Genomic DNA, 26429 nt, shown 5'->3' with positions numbered 1-26429 from the left:
AAAAAAAAAAACCTGCAAGTTTAGAAACAACACAGGAAATGTGAAACACTCTACGACACAACAAATATGAATTCTGAAACCTCTGGGGTTTGGTGTCCTATTTCTAGCACAAGGAATTCATTTTGATAACCACAATGACATATAGTCAGTGCTAACACTTCATTAGGGAGTACTATTTACCATTAACTAGGTGCTTATTAACATGCATCTTAGATGTACTTATAAAGCACATATTAATGACTTATTATGCATGACCATATTCTACCTCCCTTATCTCTACCCAATAGGGTTATACCTTCTACTATCTACCTTATTTATTATTAATAAACTAATAACTCGTAAGATTTTAACAGAAAGAGTAAAAAAAAAAAAAAAGTTAAATAAAACAATAGATTTATAAATTTTTGTCTTAAGATGCTAGATATTTTTGTATGATACCTTGTGCTGTTTAATGACTTGTTTCGTTGGGGCATGTTGACACAAAATGTCAACTATCGTCTAATTTAATAAAGGGGTATGGCAAAATAAAAAAGGGGACAAAAAAGAGGTTGTGATTGCATCTCTTCTTCTTCTTCGTTGAAGAACCAGTTGGCAACCAACAATGAGGTGCATTACCGCCGAGTCAAGGTAGTTAATTAAACTTTTATTATTATGACCATTAAGTATATCTTTAATGCTAACTTCTGTAGAACTTTGTTTCATGATTTTTTTATTAATGTTTCTCTTTCTGTGATGTAGCCTACTTTTGCCAGTGACCTAGTATGTGCTCCACTGAAGCCAGTAGGATGGATGATGTAATGCTTCCAGTGTGTCCCATTCTTACTACTTTTTCCTGGATTATATAATAATGTCTGCCTGTTTCTTCCCTATCCCAGTTACATTGACATTCCTTTACAATGTTTCGACACACTATTTATCTTTTTCAATACTGTTAAGCTGCTTTGAAACAATCTGCATTGTAAAAAGCGCTATATACACAATGGCGATTTGATTTGACTTGTATCCTGAATCTCCTGCAGCCCATCCAAGGAAAAGGCTCGTGACGTCGCCAGCAGCAGGAGCCGGATATCCGCCACGACCGGATAAATCCCATATTTCCAGGAGCAATGGCAGCTTACATTATGTGCAAACGGCTAGCTTGACGCTGGCTGTGTTTTGTAAATGATCGATTTTTAGACATTTTCAACCCATGATCGAGACGGATGAGTGGCGGATTGGAATGTACATATTTTTGAAAATGTCAAAAACCAAGTGCTAGCGACCGTTCCGTCAAACGACCACCAAACTGAAACCACTTAGCACAGCGTTAGCATCCTCCACACCGCTTGCTTATTTTCTCGCTATTCGCAACTACCCCGACTCTCACCCGGTATCAGCCGCTCTCCATGCCCGAGGATGAACAGCTTCTCTCTCGGCGAGTTGTGCTGGCTCTTCTGCTGCCCGCCGTGTCCGAGTCGCATCGCGGCTAAGCTGGCATTCCTACCGCCTGAGCCCACCTACTCCGTCCACACGGACGCGAACGGCGCGACGAGCCTGCATCTCACCGAGCGCGCCGACTGGCAGTACTCCCAACGCGAACTGGACGCCGTCGAGGTGCTGGTGACCCGAACCAGCCGCGGAAACCGGATCGGCTGCATGTTCGTCCGCTGCGCGCCCGCTAGCCGCTACACGCTGCTGTTCTCCCACGGGAACGCCGTGGATCTGGGCCAGATGTGCAGCTTCTACATCGGCCTGGGCTCCAGGATCAACTGCAACGTGTTCTCCTATGATTACTCGGGTTACGGGGTCAGTACCGGGAAACCGTCCGAGAAGAACCTATACGCTGATATCGAAGCGGCCTGGCAGGTGCTGAGGAACAAGTGAGTGTTTCCGAGCAGGTGCTTCTGTGGTTGAGCGCCTGTCCCAATTGTACTGTGATTGTTCTGTGCATATGCATTTCAGCACTACTGTTTTCCTTATTTCATTATATGTGTCCTTGGACCATAAAACCAGTCCAGACCAGTTTTATTGAAGTGGAGATTCATACATCATCTGAAAGCTGAATAAATAATCTGTTTGTTGATGTATGGGTTCTTAGGACAATATTTGATCAAGATACAACTACTGGAAAATCTGGAATCCGAGGGTGCAAAAAATCTAAATATTGAAAAAATCAAGTTGTCCAAATGAAGATGTTCACAATGCATATTACCAATCAAAAAATTAAGTTTTGATCTATTTAAGGTAGGAAATATACAAAATATCTTAATGGAACATGATCTTTTCTTAATAAACTAAATATTTGTGGCATAAAAAAAAGACCCATACAGTGTTTTGTTGGCTATTGCTAAAAATATACCATTGATATCCAGGGTCTCACATTAGGTTTTCTTATCAAGAGATAAACTGGTAGTCAATTATCATTGCATTTAAACAGATTATGCATTGTTATTAGGCTACTTCTAAAATATATATATATTAAATGGCATTATGTCAAAAATAATAAACAAATAACTATATTCTTGAATATCAGCTTTTGGATGCTGGGACATTAAATTATTATTGGTATTGGTCGATCTGTTGTTGGTTCTCTTATACATTTAGTAACCTGCTGGTTTAAATACTTGAATCCTCTGTACCAGCCCTCTTTTTTTTGGAAAAAAGTGAACTGAGTTGTGACATAACCAAATAAGTTGTTGCATAATCACGTCACATCACTGATTGTCAGTCTTAATACTTTTATTTTTAACAGCAATTTGAAAATTAGAGTTTGACTGTGTTTTTCTTTGGCAGGTGCTGATATCAGTATCTAAAGCAGGGCGGATGATAAAATGCCAACGTGAATTAAATGTTAACAAATTGGTTGTAAAGACCTTATTATAGTGAATGCATTTTACAAAACATTTACTTAATATTCACCTAGAATTTTTTTAAATAATACAAATTATTTAGTGACTTGTTGAAGCTAATATATAAGTGAAGTAGAATTTTGGGAAAGTGGGAAGATAACCAATTTGGTTAATCAATTTGGTCTATCAGCCTGTATATATGCATACACACACACACACACACACATATATATATACAGTACAGACCAAAAGTTTGGACACACCTTCTCATTCAAAGAGTTTTCATTATTTCATGTTCTGTACTAATATATATATATATATATATATATATATATAATGATGAGATATGTTTGTTGGATGATGACAATCTGGCTCCATTTTGGTGTAAAAGGGTTAATAGCCTTTGGCTATTAACTATAGGCTGTAGGTTTTGGGAGAAAATCTGATTAAATTTGTAAAAAGAATTTAAATATACTTTACTTTTTTTATTTTTATGGAGCGTAACGTGAAGCATAATCAAATTATCTAAAGTATTTAATGTTTAGAACTTCTCAGAAGTTCTTTCTGCTGAAAAAGCCATATCAGAGTTTCTGCTGACATTTCGACAGAATTCTGTGGCCCCAGATTCCATATGGGCTTGTTTGTGTGATCACAGCCTGTATACTGAATGGTCATTCCGGGTATCTGTGGGTCGTTCATGCTGATTCATGCAGCTGTTTAGTCATGAGAATATGATGAGGACTGCACATGATCTACATGAGTATTACTACACTACATTGAACCAAGAAAACCTTTGGTTGTATCTTCGGCTAAACTGATAAGTTAATCAGTTTGAACAACAACTGACCTCATGTTTTGAAGTCCATGGATGGTATTTTAACCATTGGATTTTCTCATGACCAAACTGAATAGCTTCTGTTGTCTTCTACAGCCAATCCAAGACAAAATGCCAATAGAGACCAATGATTTATAACCGGATAAGATCCTTTAACAAACTCATTAGAAAGTTGTGTTTCTGGCAGATTGAAGACAAGTCCATAAAGTGCCTTGTCTTTAATAATACATAAAGGGAGATGTTTACACTGAAGAGTGTAAATGTCTGTAATTATTTTTGAAGTAGGAACATAATTTGTTCGCACATCTGGCAGTGGTTATGTTGTTTAATGAGCAGTGGAGGCTGGTTGAATGCAAAATATAAATGGTTTGTTTGGCTGCTCTGCAGGCAGGATTTTAAGGCACATATGCTTGCTTGTTTTGGCGCAATTTTAATGAAGCATTGTATTTATTTTCACATAAAAGCCAATTCATAATGCTCAGTGAAAAAAAAAAAAAAAAAAAGATTTCTAAGATGGTGTGCACCAAGAAATAATGTCAAATGTTATTTATGCAATGCTTAGTTGGAAGTGACCTGTTTAGCTTCAATATTATTGTGTGCTGTTTGTATATTTTTTTATTTGTGACGACCCTGAGTCTCCTGATTCTATTGGTCCACATCTTGAGAGCTCCTTATTGATTTTCCTCATACTAATTGATAATTAGCTAGTGTATATGAGTTCTGTGCCTTATTTGGGACAGGCACTCTCTGGGGAAACTCTCCTCATGAGTGGCTCCTTGTGTTTTCTTACAAATGCGGCGTCAAGATTTTGTTTTCCCTTACCCCTAGACTTTGGTTGTGATGTGTTTAATTCAATAAAAACCTGTTTTTGATTAAAACGTTTCAGCTTGATCCCTCTTTTGTGTTGCGGCTTGATACGAGCTGGTTGTAACATATTGTATTGCATTATTAGCAACATCCTAACTGAGTTCTGTCTCTTGTATGATAATTGCTGTTTGTGTGACGGCATTGACGTGCAGAGTTGTTGTCTGGGAAAATTCACTAATATTCCTTAAAAAATACCTTTATGACACCAGAAGCTACTTCTGATGAACTGTAGCTGTTCTTTCAGTTTTTAATGGCTATCCTGGGGTTACTGGTGCTAGTTTGTCAATCAAACTTTCCAGAAAGCCATTAGGAAATAAAGCATTTTCTTTATGGCCATAAGGAAGCTCAAATACTGCTTCATAGCAATAATCAGTTATTTATAGAGTTTGATTCTTAGTTAATAGGTTCCTGTTTTAGAAGTAGTGTTTTATATGTAAGTTGCTCCCTTTGCAGTTTGGTCCATGTGCTTGATGGCCCTTTTTTTTTTTGTTAATATTGAAAGTAGAAAAATTAGAGTTCCTTTTTTTTTTTTTTTTTTTTCAAGAAATGGAAAAACCAAGAATTCAGCTTAATTTTTCGTTTTTCGTTCAAGGGTAGAACAATGATTTATACACGTGGGCGGGAATTAATGCAATTAATGCTTCTTCATCGAGGCACAGTCCTCCACTGCTGCAGGTATAGCCTACAGATTCTCGATGCGTTAATTGCAACTACATTTCATCTTTTCCTCATCAAACAACCAGATTCATGAATAGCTCAATACAACTTGCCAGAGATTAGACAACAACAACATGATGTCTATCAGCCATCGGTGATGGACGAAGGCATCGTCTATGGAATGATATTCCGGACATTATTCAAAAGGAATTGCAAATTGCTTTGTATTTGCAATTGCGTTTTCAATTTGTGGAAGCATAAAATGTGACATAATCCAAACGCAGATGCAAATCGCGCATTACCGTTTGCATTTTTGTTTAAGCGAAAGCACAGTGTCTGCCAAATTTAAAATGGAAATGCAAAGTCCGTTTGCAATTGTTTCCCATATCTTACGAGCTATGAGCCTGTCATATTTAAACAGCAATATTAATGCCCACATTTGCCTTTTCACTCTCTCTGCACTGCGCATGTAAACTGCCAAAACTCAAATGGAGTCGCAATTTTTACATTTGAATTTCCGACGTCTACACGGAAACCTGTCAATCAAGTGTCGGGTGGGGCCATTTTATTGGGAGTGTTTGCATTGGGAAGTGACATCACTAGACCGTAATAAACAATTATTAATAGACGATTTTGCGGACTGTTTTGAAAAATGGAAGTAATTGGTGAAATTGTGGAGGACATTTTGACACTTGCGCAGCAAGCTGATGACAGTTCATACGGTACAGATTTCCTTTTTCTCAGAAGCCATTTGGTTTTGGACAGGTTAAATGAGTTTGTGGCCTTGAGTGGCTCCTTGTGTTTTCTTACATATGCGGCGTCAAGATTTTGTTTTCCCTTACCCCTAGACTTTGGTTGTGATATGTTTAATTCAATAAAAACCTGTTTTTGATTAAAACGTTTCAGCTTGATCCCTCTTTTGTGTTGCGGCTTGATACGAGCTGGTCGTAACATATTGTATTGCATTTTTAGCAACATCCTAACTGAGTTCTGTCTCTTGTATGATAATTGCTGTTAGTGTGACGGCACTGACGTGCAGAGTTGTTGTCTGGGAAAATTCACTAATATTCCTTAAAAAATACCTTTATGACACCAGAAGCTACTTCTGATGAACTGTAGCTGTTCTTTCAGTTTTTAATGGCTATCCTGGGGTTACTGGTGCTAGTTTGTCAATCAAACTTTCCAGAAAGCCATTAGGAAATAAAGCATTTTCTTTATGGCCATAAGGAAGCTCAAATACTGCTTCATAGCAATAATCAGTTATTTATAGAGTTTGATTCTTAGTTAATAGGTTCCTGTTTTAGAAGTAGTGTTTTATATGTAAGATATGTAAGTTCCTTTTTTTTTTTTTTTTCAAGAAATGGAAAAACCAAGAATTCAGCTTAATTTTTCGTTTTTCGTTCAAGGGTAGAACAATGATTTATACATGTGGGCGGGAATTAATGCAATTAATGCTTCTTCATCGAGGCACAGTCCTCCACTGCTGCAGGTATAGCCTACAGATTCTCGATGCGTTAATTGCAACTACATTTCATCTTTTCCTCATCAAACAACCAGATTCATGAATAGCTCAATACAACTTGCCAGAGATTAGACAACAACAACATGATGTCTATCAGCCATCGGTGATGGACGAAGGCATCGTCTATGGAATGATATTCCGGACATTATTCAAAAGGAATTGCAAATTGCTTTGTATTTGCAATTGCGTTTTCAATTTGTGGAAGCATAAAATGTGACATAATCCAAACGCAGATGCAAATCGCGCATTACCGTTTGCATTTTTGTTTAAGCGAAAGCACAGTGTCTGCCAAATTTAAAATGGAAATGCAAAGTCCGTTTGCAATTGTTTCCCATATCTTACGAGCTATGAGCCTGTCATATTTAAACAGCAATATTAATGCCCACATTTGCCTTTTCACTCTCTCTGCACTGCGCATGTAAACTGCCAAAACTCAAATGGAGTCGCAATTTTTACATTTGAATTTCCGACGTCTACACGGAAACCTGTCAATCAAGTGTCGGGTGGGGCCATTTTATTGGGAGTGTTTGCATTGGGAAGTGACATCACTAGACCGTAATAAACAATTATTAATAGACGATTTTGCGGACTGTTTTGAAAAATGGAAGTAATTGGTGAAATTGTGGAGGACATTTTGACACTTGCGCAGCAAGCTGATGACAGTTCATACGGTACAGATTTCCTTTTTCTCAGAAGCCATTTGGTTTTGGACAGGTTAAATGAGTTTGTGGCCTTGAGTGGCTCCTTGTGTTTTCTTACATATGCGGCGTCAAGATTTTGTTTTCCCTTACCCCTAGACTTTGGTTGTGATATGTTTAATTCAATAAAAACCTGTTTTTGATTAAAACGTTTCAGCTTGATCCCTCTTTTGTGTTGCGGCTTGATACGAGCTGGTCGTAACATATTGTATTGCATTTTTAGCAACATCCTAACTGAGTTCTGTCTCTTGTATGATAATTGCTGTTAGTGTGACGGCACTGACGTGCAGAGTTGTTGTCTGGGAAAATTCACTAATATTCCTTAAAAAATACCTTTATGACACCAGAAGCTACTTCTGATGAACTGTAGCTGTTCTTTCAGTTTTTAATGGCTATCCTGGGGTTACTGGTGCTAGTTTGTCAATCAAACTTTCCAGAAAGCCATTAGGAAATAAAGCATTTTCTTTATGGCCATAAGGAAGCTCAAATACTGCTTCATAGCAATAATCAGTTATTTATAGAGTTTGATTCTTAGTTAATAGGTTCCTGTTTTAGAAGTAGTGTTTTATATGTAAGATATGTAAGTTCCTTTTTTTTTTTTTTTTCAAGAAATGGAAAAACCAAGAATTCAGCTTAATTTTTCGTTTTTCGTTCAAGGGTAGAACAATGATTTATACATGTGGGCGGGAATTAATGCAATTAATGCTTCTTCATCGAGGCACAGTCCTCCACTGCTGCAGGTATAGCCTACAGATTCTCGATGCGTTAATTGCAACTACATTTCATCTTTTCCTCATCAAACAACCAGATTCATGAATAGCTCAATACAGCTTGCCAGAAATTAGACAACAACAACATGATGTCTATCAGCCATCGGTGATGGACGAAGGCATCGTCTATGGAATGATATTCCGGACATTATTCAAAAGGAATTGCAAATTGCTTTGTATTTGCAATTGCGTTTTCAATTTGTGGAAGCATAAAATGTGACATAATCCAAACGCAGATGCAAATCGCGCATTACCGTTTGCATTTTTGTTTAAGCGAAAGCACAGTGTCTGCCAAATTTAAAATGGAAATGCAAAGTCCGTTTGCAATTGTTTCCCATATCTTACGAGCTATGAGCCTGTCATATTTAAACAGCAATATTAATGCCCACATTTGCCTTTTCACTCTCTCTGCACTGCGCATGTAAACTGCCAAAACTCAAATGGAGTCGCAATTTTTACATTTGAATTTCCGACGTCTACACGGAAACCTGTCAATCAAGTGTCGGGTGGGGCCATTTTATTGGGAGTGTTTGCATTGGGAAGTGACATCACTAGACCGTAATAAACAATTATTAATAGACGATTTTGCGGACTGTTTTGAAAAATGGAAGTAATTGGTGAAATTGTGGAGGACATTTTGACACTTGCGCAGCAAGCTGATGACAGTTCATACGGTACAGATTTCCTTTTTCTCAGAAGCCATTTGGTTTTGGACAGGTTAAATGAGTTTGTGGCCTTGACGAACAGCATCATCAGTAATGATGTCTTTTAACCCCTTACAATTTATTGGAATTGTGTGAGCTATGGGGGTATCTTCTCAACCTTGTTATTCTAAAGGCTTATTACCTACCTTTTTCGAAACGCACACATGAAATGTCCTGCTCTCACTTGGCAGAGAATGGCAGAGATGGTGACTTTCAACTTTTAAGGCAGATGCAAATCTGTCATAAAATAATCCTGTTAATCTCGTGGCGTATGCTATATGCTATATTAATGTATTCTGTGGGGTTTGGTGAGAATCAACCTGGAATGGCAAGTTACATTTATGAAAATCTGTGTATAATATTGCGCTGATCCCCTCAACTGTTATCTAGCAAACACTAGACTGTGCCAGCTTCAGCCGAATATTCAGGCAGAATTATTCCTTGTCAGTTTTTGAAGACATTATCAGTGTCATTCCAAATAAAGTATTCTGCTTTGGGCACACCCCTAATTATAACATTACATATTTTAATTTTACATGCAACATGGATTAAGTCATAGAAAGTAACAGCTACACAAAGTATTGTGATCATAAAATTCAAGTGTACTTGCAATCTCTGTGCATGCATTATGCTCAATGCATGCACGAGTAGGTGATTGTTTCCGACAGCGCTGACTAGTGGTTGAAGTAGTCGATCACTCGACTAGTCTATGCAAGCACTAATCTGCACAGAAGAAAGTGCGGTCTAAAGTCTGCTGTGTCGAGCTATTCGTTAATATGTTTGTTTGAGGAAAAATGAAATGTACTGTATTTTCCGGACTATAAGTCACACTTTTTTTCATAGTTTGGCTAGTCCTGCGACTTATAGTCAGGAGCGACTTATCAAAATTAATTTGACATGAACCAAGAGAAATGAATCAAGAGAAAACATTACCGTCTACAGCCGTGCTCTATGCTAAGCAGCATAGAGCGCCTTCTCACTGCTGTAGACGGTAGTGTTTTCTCGGTTCATTTCTCTTAGTTCATTTCTCTTGGTTTATGTCAAATTAATTTTGATAAGTCGCACCTGACTATAAGTCGCAGGACCAGCTAAACTATGAAAAAAAGTGCGACTTTGGGTGCGTTCAAAAACAGTTTCGTTCAATCCTTTGCTAGCTGTGCTGCGATTAGCAGATCTGTTGTGTTTGTTGCAAGTTCAGTGACACTGGTAGTGACTTTTTTTTCTCTTCGGCCAATCGGTGATCAGTAGAGTTTACACATCACGTTTTGGTAACTGTACGATTCACTTGGAAGCTCAACCAAGGTGGTACTAAAAAAAAAGTACTCTATACAAGGTACTGTTTCCAGTGGAAAACTCCCCAAAAGGGAACTGTACCATGCAGTGGAAAAGCACCATCAGAGATCTCATCCAAACCCTAAGCAAAAGCTTGAACGTGAGTCCCTATATGAATGTGTTTAACTGTAATTGAGAATCTGCTTTTGTCTTGATGACGCTTTGTCCAGGAATATAGTCAACGCAAATGCAACATTGTAGATGCATATGTAATGGAGGTGACTAGGTGCTGTGTTGGTAAACCGCACTACCGACAGACCTGGGTTCGAGGCCCACTCAGAGCAAGTGCGAGGTGTGGTGGTGAGGACCCGGGAGAGAGGGGTTACACAAATGTACTTGTGCTTTATGAATTGTGGGCTTGCATAGCTTGAAATATTTGCATGTATGCTTATTGTTTTATCCTTAAATGCCATTTCCTCCTGTGTTTACTCTCTTTAATGGTGGCACTTGCAGAACTTCATGTGTAATTACTGTACTGTGTGCAGTTGCCCTTCAGTTTGACTCACTTTAACCTTCCATTGTGCCGCCAGCTCTAGCCTGAAATTGATCTGGTGATGTACTGAGTGTTGAAGTACTCATGGCAGGGTAAATTAACTCTGAGCCTCTTGTACGTTTGCTAGCACAACAGTTGCAAGTGACTGCATTCTCTGTTGGTTCCACAGGATGTGCAAACGTTCTAATGTCGTGTTTATTTGGTGATGCAAGATCATACTCATACTGAACTGTATTTCAGAGTTGACAAAATAATCTAAAATTCATTGGATTGTGAAATTAGTTTTAATATTAAATGAATGGCAAAAACATCAGTCCGAGGAACTTGCATGTTTCTGTAAAATATGAATGTATAAACATGTTTTTTTTGAAAATTGTTTTAAGTTCTCCAATGTTATTGGATGTAATGTCAAACATCATGTTTTGGAGAAATGCAATTTGAAATGTCATTATTCCAGTCGCTTTAAGAAATTGGCTTAGCGCACCAAAAACAAGCTTTTAATGTCTATAGCAAAAACGTTGCAGTGTGAGTTACATGAAAAGTTTAATATTTCAGGTTTGGGATCTGCAGCTTAGGCAGTAGTTATGCTTACAGTGGCAATTATCTGCTAACAGCTGATATTCTCCATTATGGATATGAGTTTAATGTTTAATAATCTGAAGTTAAGAATTCTCTGAAGTTGAACTGTTCTATTTGTATTCAATGCAAAGGCGGAATCCTTCAAACTCATTTGAATAAATTAAAACTCATTAAATTGAGAACATGGCTCAGAGTACATTTTAATGCTAATCTGTTTTAAGTATTACCATATCAGCACCTGACACCTTTTTGAGGCCATTTGCTCCATCCAAACATTTGCCGGTTTTATCCGAGGTGTTTGCTCAAGTAAGATAAAGCACAAAGGATTTGAGTTTTTAATGCATTATTTACCTCCTCTATGCTTTCTCTTGGGGCTTCTGGCCTATATTTGGTCCATTTGTGCAGTAAGTCCTTTTCTGTTTATGGAACGTAATGCATTGCATAAGGCCATAGGCAGAATTACTTGGACAGTCTGGAGGAAAATCTTTTTTTTATCCTTTTCAACATAACATTTGAAGGCCAAGGTCTGTTGGGAGCATTTTATCCAGCTTTAGCATAGTGAGCATTCTCTATAACTATGTGTTTCTCACCAATAATCTGTTGCAGTTTTTTATGGTCTAGACATTATACACGTCCCACATGCTGCCATATCTTGTGAAATGTCCTATATTCATTCAGTCAGCAGTGTTTCAGTCTCACAACCCTCTCCAGGCATTAATATTGTCAGTATTCTGGCACCTGCTTGCATCTGTCCAGGTGTTTGCAGGGTTTTGGGGGTTTATGCAAGTAATTAACTTCAGAGGCTTTCTGAAAGAAAAAGTCTGTCAAATTAAACTTTCCTAAAGTCATCGGAAAAGGAAAAAAAAAATAATAATAATGACCCCATAACAATTTAAAAAGTTAAAGTGTTGATTAAAAGTTCAACCTGACAGTACAGGTCTCACCGTAGTACAGAGTATCTCCTCTTCTCAGTGTGAATTATTTACACTGCTCCTAATGAAGCAGACAAAGCTGCCTTGGCCTAATGGATAGCAAATTCTGATACTCTGTCTGTTACCTTCAAATCCAGGACTACAGTTAATTCTTATGCTAAGTTTGAGATAAAAAGGTAAGAAGGGTAGGTTAAAGTTGCCAAATTTTTTTTACTTGTGTAGTATTTTCTTACCTTCTTGTAGCAAAACCATAATTTACCATAACCTGATTAATTTCCACCTTTTTTTGTCATCTTTTGAATTAATCAGACTTTATTTGATACTATACCTTTAAGATTGATGAACCTTTGTTCACTGGAAAAACAAAGTGTAGGGTTTAGTGTGAATATTTTCTTTAGAAATTGCTTGTGTATTTCACAAATCATTACAAAGAAATGGCAACACATTAAATGTGAGTTTTTGAAGAAACTGAAATGGTATTTTCTTTTAAAACATGCTCTAACAATCTTCAAAATTATTTTATTTGCAGCTTTTGAAAAATATATTTTTTACAGTGTACGCATGTAGTAGTTCAGCAGGATGCAGAATATTGGTTTTTCTGACATGACGATAATTTTCGACTCATTTTGACCGATTGCTGATATATATATAATTATTATTTTTTTTTTTTTTGGTTAGTTTTTAACAGGATCTTATTTGTTAGAATTAAACAATAATAGTTATTCTATAATGACAGTACATTGAAGCTTTGAATGTAACTAAACTACATATTTAATCACTGCACTACATATGAGTTAAAGCATTACTATCATCAGCAAGACATAACAGCATTAGTTTTCATATCAGGCCAATGACAATATTTCCATTTAATCCACTATCGGCCAATTCTGATATTATTCCGATAATATTGTACAGTAGTGATGCGCGGGTCGGTTTTTTTTTTTCAACCCGCGGGTCTCGCTGTCATGAAATTATTTGGCCCACCCCAGCCGGCCCCGCAAACAAAGTAAAATTTCTTGACCCGCTCCGCTCATCGGGGACATCACGGTTACGTTGCTACTTAGACCTTCGTATCGTAACCTTATCAATATAGGCTATAGGTAATTGCACTATGATGGTTCGTTCGTTAACAAATCTTTTAGGTGACCGAATCGTTCTCGTTTACATAATCCACTGACCATAGACAGTAAAAGACCAATTTCTCGTTCAATGAAGTTCCTCCCACAGCAGTGCGCATTGAATGTAGTGAACGTATACGATCTTCTCGTAGGTGAAAGAGTTGAATGAACTGATACATCTCGTTCGTGAATTAAATGAATGAGAGTATACAGGGTCAGTGAGCCAAGCATGTAAATCTCGATCAGCAATCAGCAGATACAAAGAGCAGTTATTGGTGCACGCTTATTTTCATATTTGAAATGTAGAACATAACTGCACGTTGAATCCCCTATAAAACCTCGTGCTTTGTTAATCTGAGCAATTTGTTTAGACTATTTAATGTGATCATGCACACACTAATAAAGCCAAATCAGTTTTTGTCACAAGTAAATACGTTCGTTGACTAAAGAGTTAAGACATAACACATAAGACACCAACTGCTGGCGTATTTGTGTAATATGAAGAAATGGTCAGTGAACGAATCAGTGAATGTATCATTTTGGTGAACGATATGAAAATCAATGAATCTCTTAAAATAATCAAAGTTTCCACCTCTAAATTCCATTAAACATCAATGGATTTAAAAAAAATTTTGTTTTTAGTGACCCGCCCCACAATAAAGTGCCAATTTCTTATCCCGACGGGTTACCTGCGGGTTAAGAGACGACCCGCGCATCACTATTGTGCATCCCTTAAAAAAAGTCTCCCTTTTTCACAAATTGTCCATTGTAACTTGTATCATTACTTTGTTTTGCCTTTTATGCAGTCCTCAGGCAGTGGTTTATGTATTCTATGCAGAATATCTCTAGTTTGCAATGAGACAAATTGCTGCAACTTGGGAGGCTTTCAGTGGAAATGCGACAAATGCCTTTGAGTTATGGCACTTATGGCATGTGTGCCCATTTTATTCAGCTTTGCTGTTGTTGTAGCCTTAGAGCTTGGGAGGATGAAAAGTAAAAAAAGGTTTTGGGGAAAAATGCAACTGCACTAATCTGTCACGTTTACATCGTATACTCCCATGTGGTCTGCATACAACTGTATTATTACCTGAAAAGGACATGGAGACACAGTAAAAAGATTAGCTAGATGAGGAAAAATATCTAGATTTGTCGTTAATCTTTTTAAATGCTGTCCTTGTGTTAAGGGTACCAAGTTCTTGATCAAGCTTTTCCCGAAGCCATGTGCATACAAAACAAATTTTCCCCTTAAAGATTTTATGATGCACGTATTGAACAGTTCGATCCATTCGGAATGCGTAATACTGAAGAAAAAAAAAAAAAAAAACACTTGCAGCCCAAAACTGTTTCATATCTACCATTTATTTACCTTCATCCTTCAAGGTTCCTGTTTCTAATGCTCATTTTAAAACCGCATTCATTAAGTCACACACATTTTGCATGTCATGCAGCCCTTAGGCAGTTTCTGTTCTTTTAAGTCTTATTGCTAAATGTCACTGTTAAACTGGTGGAAAAACTATTCTCTTACCCACGCTTTTGCTTCTCGCCTTTTTAAACGCTGTTTCCCCTTTCACTAGCCTAAGTTTGTCCTGCTTTTAAAGGCAGAACTTCCTCAGTAATTACTGTACTGTGTGCACTGGTTCCTCAGTTTGACTCTCTTTAACCTTCCTCTGTGCTGACAGTTTTGCCCTGAAAATGATCTGCATGGCTGATCAGTGGTGCACTATTGGACAGCTAGATCTTCACACTTTTCTTGAATTCTGGGATATCTCAGACCGATTTAGCAGTCCGGAATGATTTTTTTTTCCCATCTGAAAAGGCTTAATTTATTGGGGGTAGCATTAATTACATTTTTACGTTGAAATCACATCTTTTTAAGGGTCATTGCGAACCGTTTTTAGCATACAAATCAGCCACAATGCTAGGATATTGAGTAGGATGTTAATTTGTGGTTTGTAATGTTTTGGGTGGTTTCTTACTGCCTCCAGTTTTCTAATATATTCTGGTCTTGACTCCAAGTCCTTTCTTTCATTGCTCACAAGTAGAAAAATCCTAAGTGTGATCACTTACAAACCACATTAATTGTGGTGTCATTCATGTCTGAAGTGTAACATTTGGTATTTCAGACCTCTAAATGTGAGCAGTTGGAATCATGATGTTTGGTTTAACATCAAATTTACAACAACTTCGACCATAGTGCTTTTCAGAGAGTAACACAATGAGCAGAAGACAACATTTAAAAGGGAGGTCATATCCATACATCTAAATTGGCAATATGGAAGAAACAATCTTAAGATCTGAAAAGGCATATGTGGAGCTAGCATCCTTCGAATACTATAAAAAAATTATAATTAAATATATAATTATATAATATAATAAATTAAATATTTAGCACTAAGATCGAAGTGTTTATTTACTGAAATCGAATCTCTTCCTGTTCATCGTTTTTCCACCCCTGCTGGTTAATCTCATTTCAGAGCGACATCCGTTTGTGATCCGCATGATGACTGCAGGAGAACAGACAGACGTTTTAATCGGGTACCTTTCACATGTTCGATTCACCATGTGAGCTTGAGGCTGAGACTTACATGGTCCATGGCTCCACATCCTACTTTCACATTTAAGATTAAGGTTTTTCTCCCTTTGTACACCAGACATGGGCTTCCTACTGGTAAACTGTGTACAGCATAGCAGTAAATCCCAAATGATAAGACAGGAGCAGCTGGTCACTAGACCCCCCCCCCCCCCCACAAATAAAAACAGCAGTTTACTGACAAGAGTAGTTTCAGTGGTGTGATGTACTGAGATTGTTTTGCACCAACCAGATAGAAAAGAGAAAATGTTTCTATTAAATTACTTTGAGCTCAAGGCAGCATCCCACTTGCTGACTTAAACTCTATTTTAGTAGGGGATGTCCTGCTGACTTCTTTGACATCTCGCACTCATCTGAAAGAGGTCTGTCATGCTCACAGATTCAAAATGAAATGGAGGTGATGGACTAAATGGTGTTTCTCTCTGGCTCCTAAAGAAGTCAGAGCAGGACTACCACCGAAACATTTAAAGTTGTATGAATTAGGATGTCGTTTTTGGAAACGTTTAGATGAATTGTCAAGAGTTATGGCCCTCTATGAGACCAGTGTGATAAAGTGGTAGTTCACTCAAAAGTACACATTTGTCATTTAATCTCCTTTAACTGAATGTTCTGGGGTCCAAAAAAATCAGCAAATTTTGACTATGTATCTTCTGAATTAGGGATATGCCGATATCAAATTCTCCTGTTGCAGTTAATTGCTAATGCTTTTATCACGGTATATGGTATTATCATGGTCTTGAAATTTGAAATTGGTCATACAGTATAACCGGTTAAATAACTTTTTTCTTGGAACAAAAATAACTGAACATTTATATACAATAAACCAATGCAAAGGAACTATGAAGACCAATAGGTATGAGCAATAGTTACATTTGCTACATAACTTAATAATCTTTGTTAAAAAAATACTTGAATACTAAATCTTAGTTCATATTAGCTCATTAACACAGTTGCAACTTTAGATTTTAACAACGTGTTATTAAATATCGGAATACCTAAGGTTAATGAATTTTTTCATTGGCAGTTTACGTTCGAGCTTTTTTTTTCTTAAACCCACACCCGCCTGCTCCCACTGAATGTATGACCAGGCCCGACCACTCCCACAACCTATGTGTTCCACTCCCGCCCGCACCCACAATTTTTGTCTCCACTCCTGCTGACATTATCTCAAAACTTGTGAAAAAATGTACACCGGGTAGTCAGACTAAAAGGTACTCAGAATTTGTTCATGTTAACATCCAGAATAACAGATTTTATACATGATTGAATTTAAATAATATGAAGTAACCAATGCTAAACCAAAGCACCACACATGACAAAAACGTTGGGGTATTATTATTTTTTTTTATTAGTGTTATAAAACATTAACCGTTAAAACAAAACCACCTCAGTTTTTAAATGCAGGATAGACCTACTGCATACATGCACCAAACGATTAACTAGGAAATAACTTTACTATTAAATAAACAGAGTACTTAGAAAATACACTAGATATAATTTTAACAAAATAAATACAAAACGAAATAAAACAAAATAGCTTAACGGGCTATTGCAAAAAATAAAACAAAAAATACATTATATACATGTAGAGTCTAGTCCTAGACTACTTAACAAATTAATTTGAACACTGGGCCTTATAGCTTTGATTACTCCATATTACTATGAAGGAAAAGTATATTGCTGACTGAAACATTGAAAGCCCTCTCTGATGGTGCACTAGATGCGGGAATGCTTAAAATAAAACGTGTGAATTTTGAGAGGACAGGAAATCGCTCTTTCTCATTTTTTTTTCAGTGACAAATGAGAATTATTTCCAGATGTCTGACTTGTCTTGCTTTGCTTTTGTCAAGTAAACAGCAGCTTTAATTTTCTTCTCGAATTCTTGTGTTGACTCCATTTCTTCTACACACCACCGTTCCTCCCGTGAGATTTGCGTTGGGTCCCGTGGGAGCCCAAACCCAATCCAGCCTTCTAGTTTGTTAACTAACGAACGAACTAATGAAGCCTTAATGTAAAGTCTGAATGAACAATAAAGAATCAAAACACTTTCAAACAATATCTAGGGCATGTTGTAGGCCAGATTAAAATGAAACAAAGTTTGAAAATAAATAGCCTATTTAGTCTAAACATTTAAGTAATGGTGCTGTGATGAACACCATAGGGAATCCACAAAATCTGAATGGCTATTTACATTTATTTAAATGTTTTAGAAAGTAGTGCAGCTGCTTTATTTATGGGGGTTTCCAGGGTAAGGACTGCATTTTCTGCAGTTTAGTGCCATCTGCTGTTAGAGAGTGAATGTGCTTTCATTCAGCACGTCTCATGTGTTTTTTTGCCCATGTTCTTCTCATGCGTGTTTGTTTACATTAGAGCACACATGCATCTTTCAAGCACATGCACTGTGCTTTCACACAGGAGTCTGCTCCTGATCCATGGCTGTTTACCTTAAATGCAAAATTTATCCATTATTCTGATTTCGAATCCAAACATTGTTACTTGAAAATTCTTTTTTTCACAGTACTGTAATACAATATTTCATAAATTATTCAGTGCTTTTTACTTTTGCTTTTTAATTTATATATTAAGTTGCTAAAGCAAAACATTTCAACTACTTTTCTTACATTATCACAAATGTTCTAAATTAAAACTGACCATTGACAGAAACAGTCAGCTCTACTGCCTTTTCTCTTTTGCATTTAAATTTAAATTTTGCATTTATTACAAGCAATCCTGCATTCATAAAGAACTTTCAGTAAGAACTTTGAAAACTTTAAAATGATTGCTTTGTTTTTCTAAAAGTGCTCTTTTCCTTTAAACCTAGCCAAAAAGCCATAGCCTATGTGTTAGCTTTGAAACACAGACTTTAATTATATGCATTTATGGTGTAATTACAAAATTTTTGTGTCAATGCATGTTCATATTTACTGCAAACAATGCACTGTTACTTTAATTCAGCATGTGCAAACGCAGCAAAAAATAGACTCGGTGCCTACAGTCTATGCTCAGTGCGGAAACTATCTCTGCACTGCTGCAGATGCACCGATCCTAAACGCACTGCCAGAGCGCAACGATGTGTGCAGTGTGAACGTTTTAATCCAATAACATGAGCGCGGAAAAAATCTGCACTGCAAACAGAGTTTGTGTGAACCAGGCATTATTATGTGCAAGTGTGCATGTGCGGACGATCTCCAGGGAAGTGCATGAGCGTTTAATGGTTTAAACACTGGCAAGAATAAAAAATAATGCAATTTATAAACTTTAGAAAGTCTCTTAGAACTCTTAGAAAGCATGCATACCTAAAAGCAAGTGTAGCCAAACCCCAGAAAACCTCTTGGTATAACAACCACTGTTTTCTGAGGGAATCTTTAATACCAGATCCAAGTGGGACAGTAGATTATGAATTCGTCAGCGTGAGAAACAACTCATTGGTTTCTCCCGAGTCCTCAAGAGCCCACCCAGACTACTTTCAAGCTAGTCAGAAGTTGTGTTGTGAGTCAGCAGGGCTATTAACTAACGCAGCAGGGAATAGAGCCGCTGGAGCTGTTAGCGCTCACCCGCTGAGATGAGCAGCTGCGTCTCCATCTGATTCTTCTACTAGTCTGTCAGTGAGGCTTATGACTGAGAAACTACTAGTAAGACGCAGACGTCAGAGGCATACAGAGACATGGGTTGAGAGCAGGAAGGGAAGCCAGTGTGTTCTGCAGTGAAGCGTGGACTAATTTTTAACTGCCCTGGGTTTGTGTGACAGACATTGCAACCATAAAATCTGGCTTGTCCTCCTCTGCTTTTCACACCTACACAGTTTTCACCACAGTTCATCTCTCTCCAGTGAATCTTTTATATTTGCTTCCTTCCCTTCATGTAGTCCTTCCCAATTCTGTGAATTGTTTCTGCCTTCGACTGCATGCTGTCTACACCTGCAGACTCAGGCAGGTGTCTTTTTATATAACGTAGTCTGGATCCTGGCTAAACACTCTTGAGTACCTGAGGTCAGGAAAACCAAAAGCTTGGAGGTCGAATGACCTCATATGGGCAAAGATATTTGGGAGTATTGATGAATTTAATTAACCAGGATTCATTTTGCAATTCCAGAAGTTTCAGGGACTTTGTTCTTTAGTAAATCAGTGGTTGCACTTTTTGTTCCTCTTTTGACATTGTTAATTATAACCAGTGCTGGGTAGATTACTTACAGATTGTAGTCTGTTACTGATTACAGATTACTTAATCTTAACTGGATTTAGTAATGTAATCTAGGGAACTCTTAAATGTATTCTGACTATTTTTCTTGTTTTAAACTTGCCATTAAACATACCATATTGAAATAAAAATAAAAAAAAGCAAAGAGAAAGAAAATATTCCATTATTTGATGTCAACATCATAAAGTGCATTAAAAATTGCATTACACCAGGGTTTTCCTAACCGGGGTTAATGTAAGAGGCTATAGTGTGTTCGTGAATTGATAAAAAGCTAATAAATCAGTCATAAAAACTTAAAATAAAAAATATTTTGAAACGAAAACAATCCAAATGAACCAATTGAAAGCTATAAATATTTGGTGATTATCCCCCAAATTCAGAAGCATGGACCACAAATTTATTTACTTGACATTTACATGGCCAGTATATATTATAATTGACTAATATAGTCAAAGCCAAATGGTATGACACACAGTAAGAGAAATATTTCAAAGAGAAACGGATTTAGGGAGCACCAATGATTTACCACAATTTTATGAATAATGTATAATCATGTGATCCATATGAAAGTAACAGTAATCTGATTATGAGCATTTTAAAATGTAATCTAATCCATTTATGAGTATTAATTACAATAATCCACTTACGAGTACATATTACATGTAGTAAGTTACTTCCCAGCACTGGTAATAACTTATTAACTAACTACTTACCACACACTAACAAACCCAGTCTCATTAGCGTATTAGTAGACTCTTAGTTCAGGGTTGGAAAAAATTGGCATACTTGCAAAGTTCCGCATAGTCAGTAGAACGTCTGTTGGTACACAATCAAAATAAAGTGTTTGCTCATATTAAGCAGACTATTATCACTGATAGCTGTAGTTAACATGTCACGTGGTTGCAAAGTTACTTTTAGTCAGTTAAATGTCTAAATAAAGTGACACCATAATAGTTTCTAAGAGGGTTAATTTATGTACTTTGAAGTTATCCTATCTCCCCTTGGAAACTTGAAGACAACTAGCAGGCTACTGAATATCTTAATTTGTCTCTGGTGTAATTTGGCACCATTCCATAATTTTTTTTTTTATCCAAATGTAACTTGTACCCTTTAAGTTTTCCTGAATGCCAAGCACTTTTCTTTTTCAACTTCTATTCAACCACCATTTTGGTAAATAAGTCCCACTTTTCCCAATCAAGTCAATTACCAATCAATAATATAAAAATATCACCCAATCAGTCATTATTTGCAATATTTTTTTTTTAAAGAAATGGAGCTAGAGTTTCTACCACTAGAACTGAATTGATTGACATGGTTTGCATGATGATTGGCACCATTAAGTGATAAGTCACTATGGTAAAATCTTTCTTCAGATCTTTCATTTGCATTTGTGGTTTGAAACTTAGAGATGGTCCACCCAAAAATTGAGTACTAAAGACGATATTTTGAATAATGTTTGTCCAAATAACGTTGGACAACATTGACTCTTATTCTAGAGGCAGAAATGAGATTCTTTAAAATATCATCTTGGTTCCATAGTAGGGATGTTGATTACGGATGCACCAAATATTCGGCCACCGAAATTTTTTGGTCGAAAATGGCCCAAAAGTGCATTTTGGGTTTTCGGCCGAAAGACTTTTATCACCAAAACAATACGGCCGAAATGTTGTGATGATTCAAGCAGAAACCGCGACCTGTACGTGCACTTGCATAACGCAGACCACGAGCCCCCACGATATTCACTTCACACCAGTGGGTCTTAATAGAGAACATTCTCTCTCGTTATTCCTTTAATTGCAGCACTAAACAGTCTCCTAAGCAAAGAGGTTGAGATGGACCACTGAGTGAAAACAAGGAAAAGTACACACTGTCAGCAAACGTTTCACCGAGATCTGTTAGGATCCTCTGCACTTCATCGCTACTGTACTTGATCTGTGTTATAAAGACCATTAATTGGATGTGGAAATAAAGCAGCGCGAACAAGAAATGATCCAGGCCGCGATGGAGCGGAGAACCCGCGTGGAGGTGGAGCATTGCACGGAGAAGGAGATCAGAGCTTAGAAAAAAATTCGGTAACACTTTAGAATAAGGTTCCATTAGTTAATGTTAGTTAACTACTTTCGTTAACATGAACTAAGCAAGAACAATCCTTCTACAGCATTTATAAGTCTTAGTTCATGTTAATTTCAACATTTACTAATGCATTATTTAAATCAAAAGTTGTGCTTGTTAACATTAGTTAATGCACTGTGAATAACCATGAACTAACAATGAATAACTGTATTTTCATTAACTAACATTAACGAAGATGAATAAATACAGTAATAAATGTATTATTCATTGTTTGTTCATGTTAATTAATACATTAACTAACATTAACTAATGGAACCTTATTCTAAAGTGTTACCAAAAATACTTGTCTCTCTGCACCCTAGTTGTCTGATATGTTCAGTGAAATCCTGCAAGAAAGTGGCTCAAATAATAATACGTAGGTTCTTAAGCTACTATATATGTGACTATCAGATTGTTGCCATATTTATGCTAGACATATTTATTTATGCCCTGTCCCTATTTCAATAACACTCTCTTAAATCTTTCTCAAATGTTAGGCAGATGACAAGCTCAACAGCTAGATGTCTGAAGTCCCCATCCCCAGAAGTGATAAACCTTCTTGTAGTCCTACAGAGAAAAATGTCAAATGCACTTTGTTTGTTTTTTATGAAAGAACATTTAATTTTAAAACCTTTCTGCAGGCCAGTGGGCCTGTATTTTATTTTTTAATATACACATGAGTGGGGTCAAGTTAAACATTTTAGTTTGACTTTTATTTGCATAATTTGTAATTGATTTATTACTTTAAATGTTAAAATATATGCAATTGCAATGCTTTGATTTTAGTCAAGTTAGTACACAGTCATAGCAGTAAATGCAATGGTACTAATAATTGGCATAATTTATTTCTGTGTTTTAGTTTTCAGGTTTCGGCCAAAAAATGTCATTTCGGTGCATCCCTAGTGTCGATATTAATTGTTCTCAGCATGATGCAGAGGAGGACGGTACTGACTTTTCTAATGTCATTTGTCACATACATGCTTTGTCGCAGTAGCATACATTCAACTTGAAGCCCCGCTGTGCAGAATGATCAGTATATGACATCAAGTACCGCGAGAGCAATAAGAGAGCAGGTGGATCCTTAAGGCTTTCGTGGTTGATGTCATAGACTCATCCTGCACAGGTCAGGTACAGTTCATATATCTGACTGCTTGTATTTATTGACAAAATTTTATAAATGTGAAGTAAAATGTAAAATTGAGGATGCAGAGCATTGTCAATGCATTGTGATGCATGATGATATTGAATTGAACTGATTCGATGACATGATAAATGTAACTGAACCATGAATTTGGTGTAGGTTCACACCCCTATTCCATAGAAGAAAAATTTTTTTGCAGTTTTGGAACAACCTTGATAACAGAATTTGCATGTTTGAGTAAACTATTTAAAAAGGAGATGGTTTAACCTGGAAGACAAAATCAAATTAGCAGGAGTATTTGCATTTTATTATACCCGTGTGGTGTTTGACTCCAGCGTTGAGAGAAGTAATCTCATGAACCTGAGGTAATCTGGTGTAGGCAGGTCACGCTTGACTGCACAGGAAAGCAGTAAAAGAATTTTAAAGTGCTTTAGGAGCTCGTCCTCATGCAGTAAATTAAACCTTTCCATAAAGTTTACATGTGGAGTCTCTCTTTAAAGAGGCATGTGAGGTCAGAGGACATCCTCTTTAAACAACCGTTTCTTACCGTTGAAAGCATGCATGCCACTTGGTATAACCAGACATTTTCACTGGACGTTTTATGCGGATGCATTTGCTTTCTGGAGTTTATGGAATAACCTTGCTCTGATGTTTAGAACAGAGTCTTTGGGGTCAATTGTGGGATTGAGGTTTTGGGGGATTATTTGTTATTCGCAAGTAGTATTGGTGTGTTGGATAGACTGAAACTCGTTTTAGGTTTTGTGATTTGTACTTGAACTGAATGTCTCCTTTTTGCACTGCATTATAGCTGGCTTGTAATGCATTACTGGATCGCCGCCTTTGTACACATGTGATCTTTAAAATTCTGCATAGCTCAATTAGATTTGGAGCTGATCCAGTATCATGCATGATGTGAAATGTCTTAAAATCGTGTCTGCTCTGTTCGGTAGGGGCTAAACAAACACCTCTGAATTTTAACCTTGCTATTGTTAAGCTGCTTTGGATTCTTCTCGCAGTGCACCGGACCTAAAAAGTTTGTGTCAGGACAGTTAATGAATTGCTTGAAAATTAGTTATGGTTATTATCAGCAATGCCGGCTAATTAAAATGCCCTTTTCAACCACAGCCAGAAACACTGAACCACATCAGTGTGACATTCAGTTATTGCGGAGAAAAAATGGCATGTGGATGAAGATGCATGAAGTCTTCTAATCCTGCACAGCTGGAAGCCATGTTAAGGAGGATTTCAGCAAATTAACAACAACTTGTTAACGTTTCAGTTTTGTTGTTTGTACTCTTAGTCAGTGCACAATCTGAAACTTCCACTTTTTTTTCTATTTTCAAGATGAAGGAAGAATGTGACTAGGTCATGAGGTCAATGTCTTTCAAGTGTAGGGAAGTTCATTAAGTTTAAACTTCAGCTGACTTTGGTCCCTTCATGCCTCAAGTCCTTGTTTGAATGCTTAAGCTGATTCTTGCAAATAAAACAACAAGAGTTGCATCATTAAGTTTTAACATTAAAACTTTTAAAGGTGCTTTAAGCTTTTTTTAATGGAATAGATATAATCGCATGAATCATTTCAAATTACATAAACTGTTGATTTAAAAATATTGATCGCATTATAGGAAATATTGTAAATTTGTATATGGCATGATTTACTTACATAGATTCTCTGAATTATGGCTGCACAATTAATCAGATTTCTAATCATGATTACAATTACGGATGCCACTATTACGTAATCATTCAAAATTGCAATTAATCGTTCAAAGTCCACTTGTTATTCTGCGTGTTTAAGATGACCCCCCCCCCCCCCATATGTTATCTTAAGGGTTTTTACATAGTTTTTATTTTAGTTTTAGTATAACATTATAATAGCTTTCATATAACTTTTTTTTATAAATTAAAGAAACCAATCCGATGTATAGTTGACATTTGAGACTTAAAACTATTCATATAAAAATGTCATGCAGTTGCGTCAAACAATGGTATAAACCTCATTCAATATAAATTGTGACAATTTACAATTTCAAGGGAATAATCAACAATTATAATTGTCATAATCGTGCCGCCCTACTCTGAATGGTGGCGATATCTTTGCAGAATCACAATGTGGGTAGTTTTTCCACTAGGCTGTTAAACTATTATTTTAAAAGTTATCATATTCCACCGGTTAACAACCTCAAAGCAAACACTGGGTCTGTCTTTAATAAAGTTATTGATAAAAATCTATTTCCAATAGAGAGATAAAAAAAATGTTTTTTAAACAGCTGACATTGCTTACATTTAATGTTGCAGTTTTGCACATGTGACTCTGAGTTTCTATCATGAAGTAATTTGCTTGTTCACCTAAACCATTTCTGAAAGCCCATTCTTGGCATGGGCCCTCTAAAAAAGTAACAGTGCAACTTCAGCCATCAATGAGGTTTGTGGATTCTATAGGATAACATGAGACTCCTCTTGCAAGTAAACACTGCCGCTACTCTATTACACACATCAGTGCTTACTTGAGGAATCATTTGCATATCCATAATTCATATTCATATGGATTACTTAGGACTCTGTAAGGCATAGACTTGCATCTGTTTCCATTGAAAGCCCAGCAGGACATTTACAGCAAGCCTTATTTTCGGGGTAAACCTTTCAGGTTGGCAACAGCATGCGAATTTCAGCCCGCAATCCATCTGTAAATGTTTGCTTTGGCTGAAGGACAGTTTCACGAAACCAACTACTGTGTGTGCGCCGTTCGTCCTGTGCACGATCACAGAGCTCCTCTTATTTTCCCCCAGATTAACATATGCACACAAAAACATGCATCTTTCCCAATCTCAGGTTCTTTTATTGTTTCAGCTCAGGGAAAACACAGCGAATGGCTCATGAGCGTAGCTGTTTGTGCCGCTTCGGCTATAAACACAAATGCATTTTCGTTCCAGTTGTTCCATGGAATCGGACCCGCTGCTTGTTTGGACAAGCCATTTCTCACTGCCTTAATTCAGGCTAAGGAAACACAGCATTTGCATCAACTTGTGTGTTTTCAACATGCTTGTGTTTTCA

At 36.9% G+C, this 26429-nt stretch overlaps 1 protein-coding gene across 1 annotated transcript in view; it reads left to right on the top strand.

Annotated features, from left to right (window-relative positions):
* The first annotated feature begins 1053 nt into the window (after positions 1-1053).
* The window catches only part of abhd17c (abhydrolase domain containing 17C, depalmitoylase), a 45254-nt gene continuing 19878 nt past the window's right edge, over positions 1054-26429 (top strand). The window contains exon 1 of the mRNA XM_052561655.1: positions 1054-1859. Coding sequence (XP_052417615.1) covers positions 1396-1859 — 464 coding nt within the window. The 5' untranslated portion in view covers positions 1054-1395. The remainder of the gene's footprint in view (positions 1860-26429) is intronic.

This window comes from Carassius gibelio, chromosome B7, assembly GCF_023724105.1.
Source record: "Carassius gibelio isolate Cgi1373 ecotype wild population from Czech Republic chromosome B7, carGib1.2-hapl.c, whole genome shotgun sequence".
Taxonomy (NCBI): domain Eukaryota; kingdom Metazoa; phylum Chordata; class Actinopteri; order Cypriniformes; family Cyprinidae; genus Carassius; species Carassius gibelio.
This window is presented reverse-complemented; position numbering and strand designations above follow the sequence as displayed.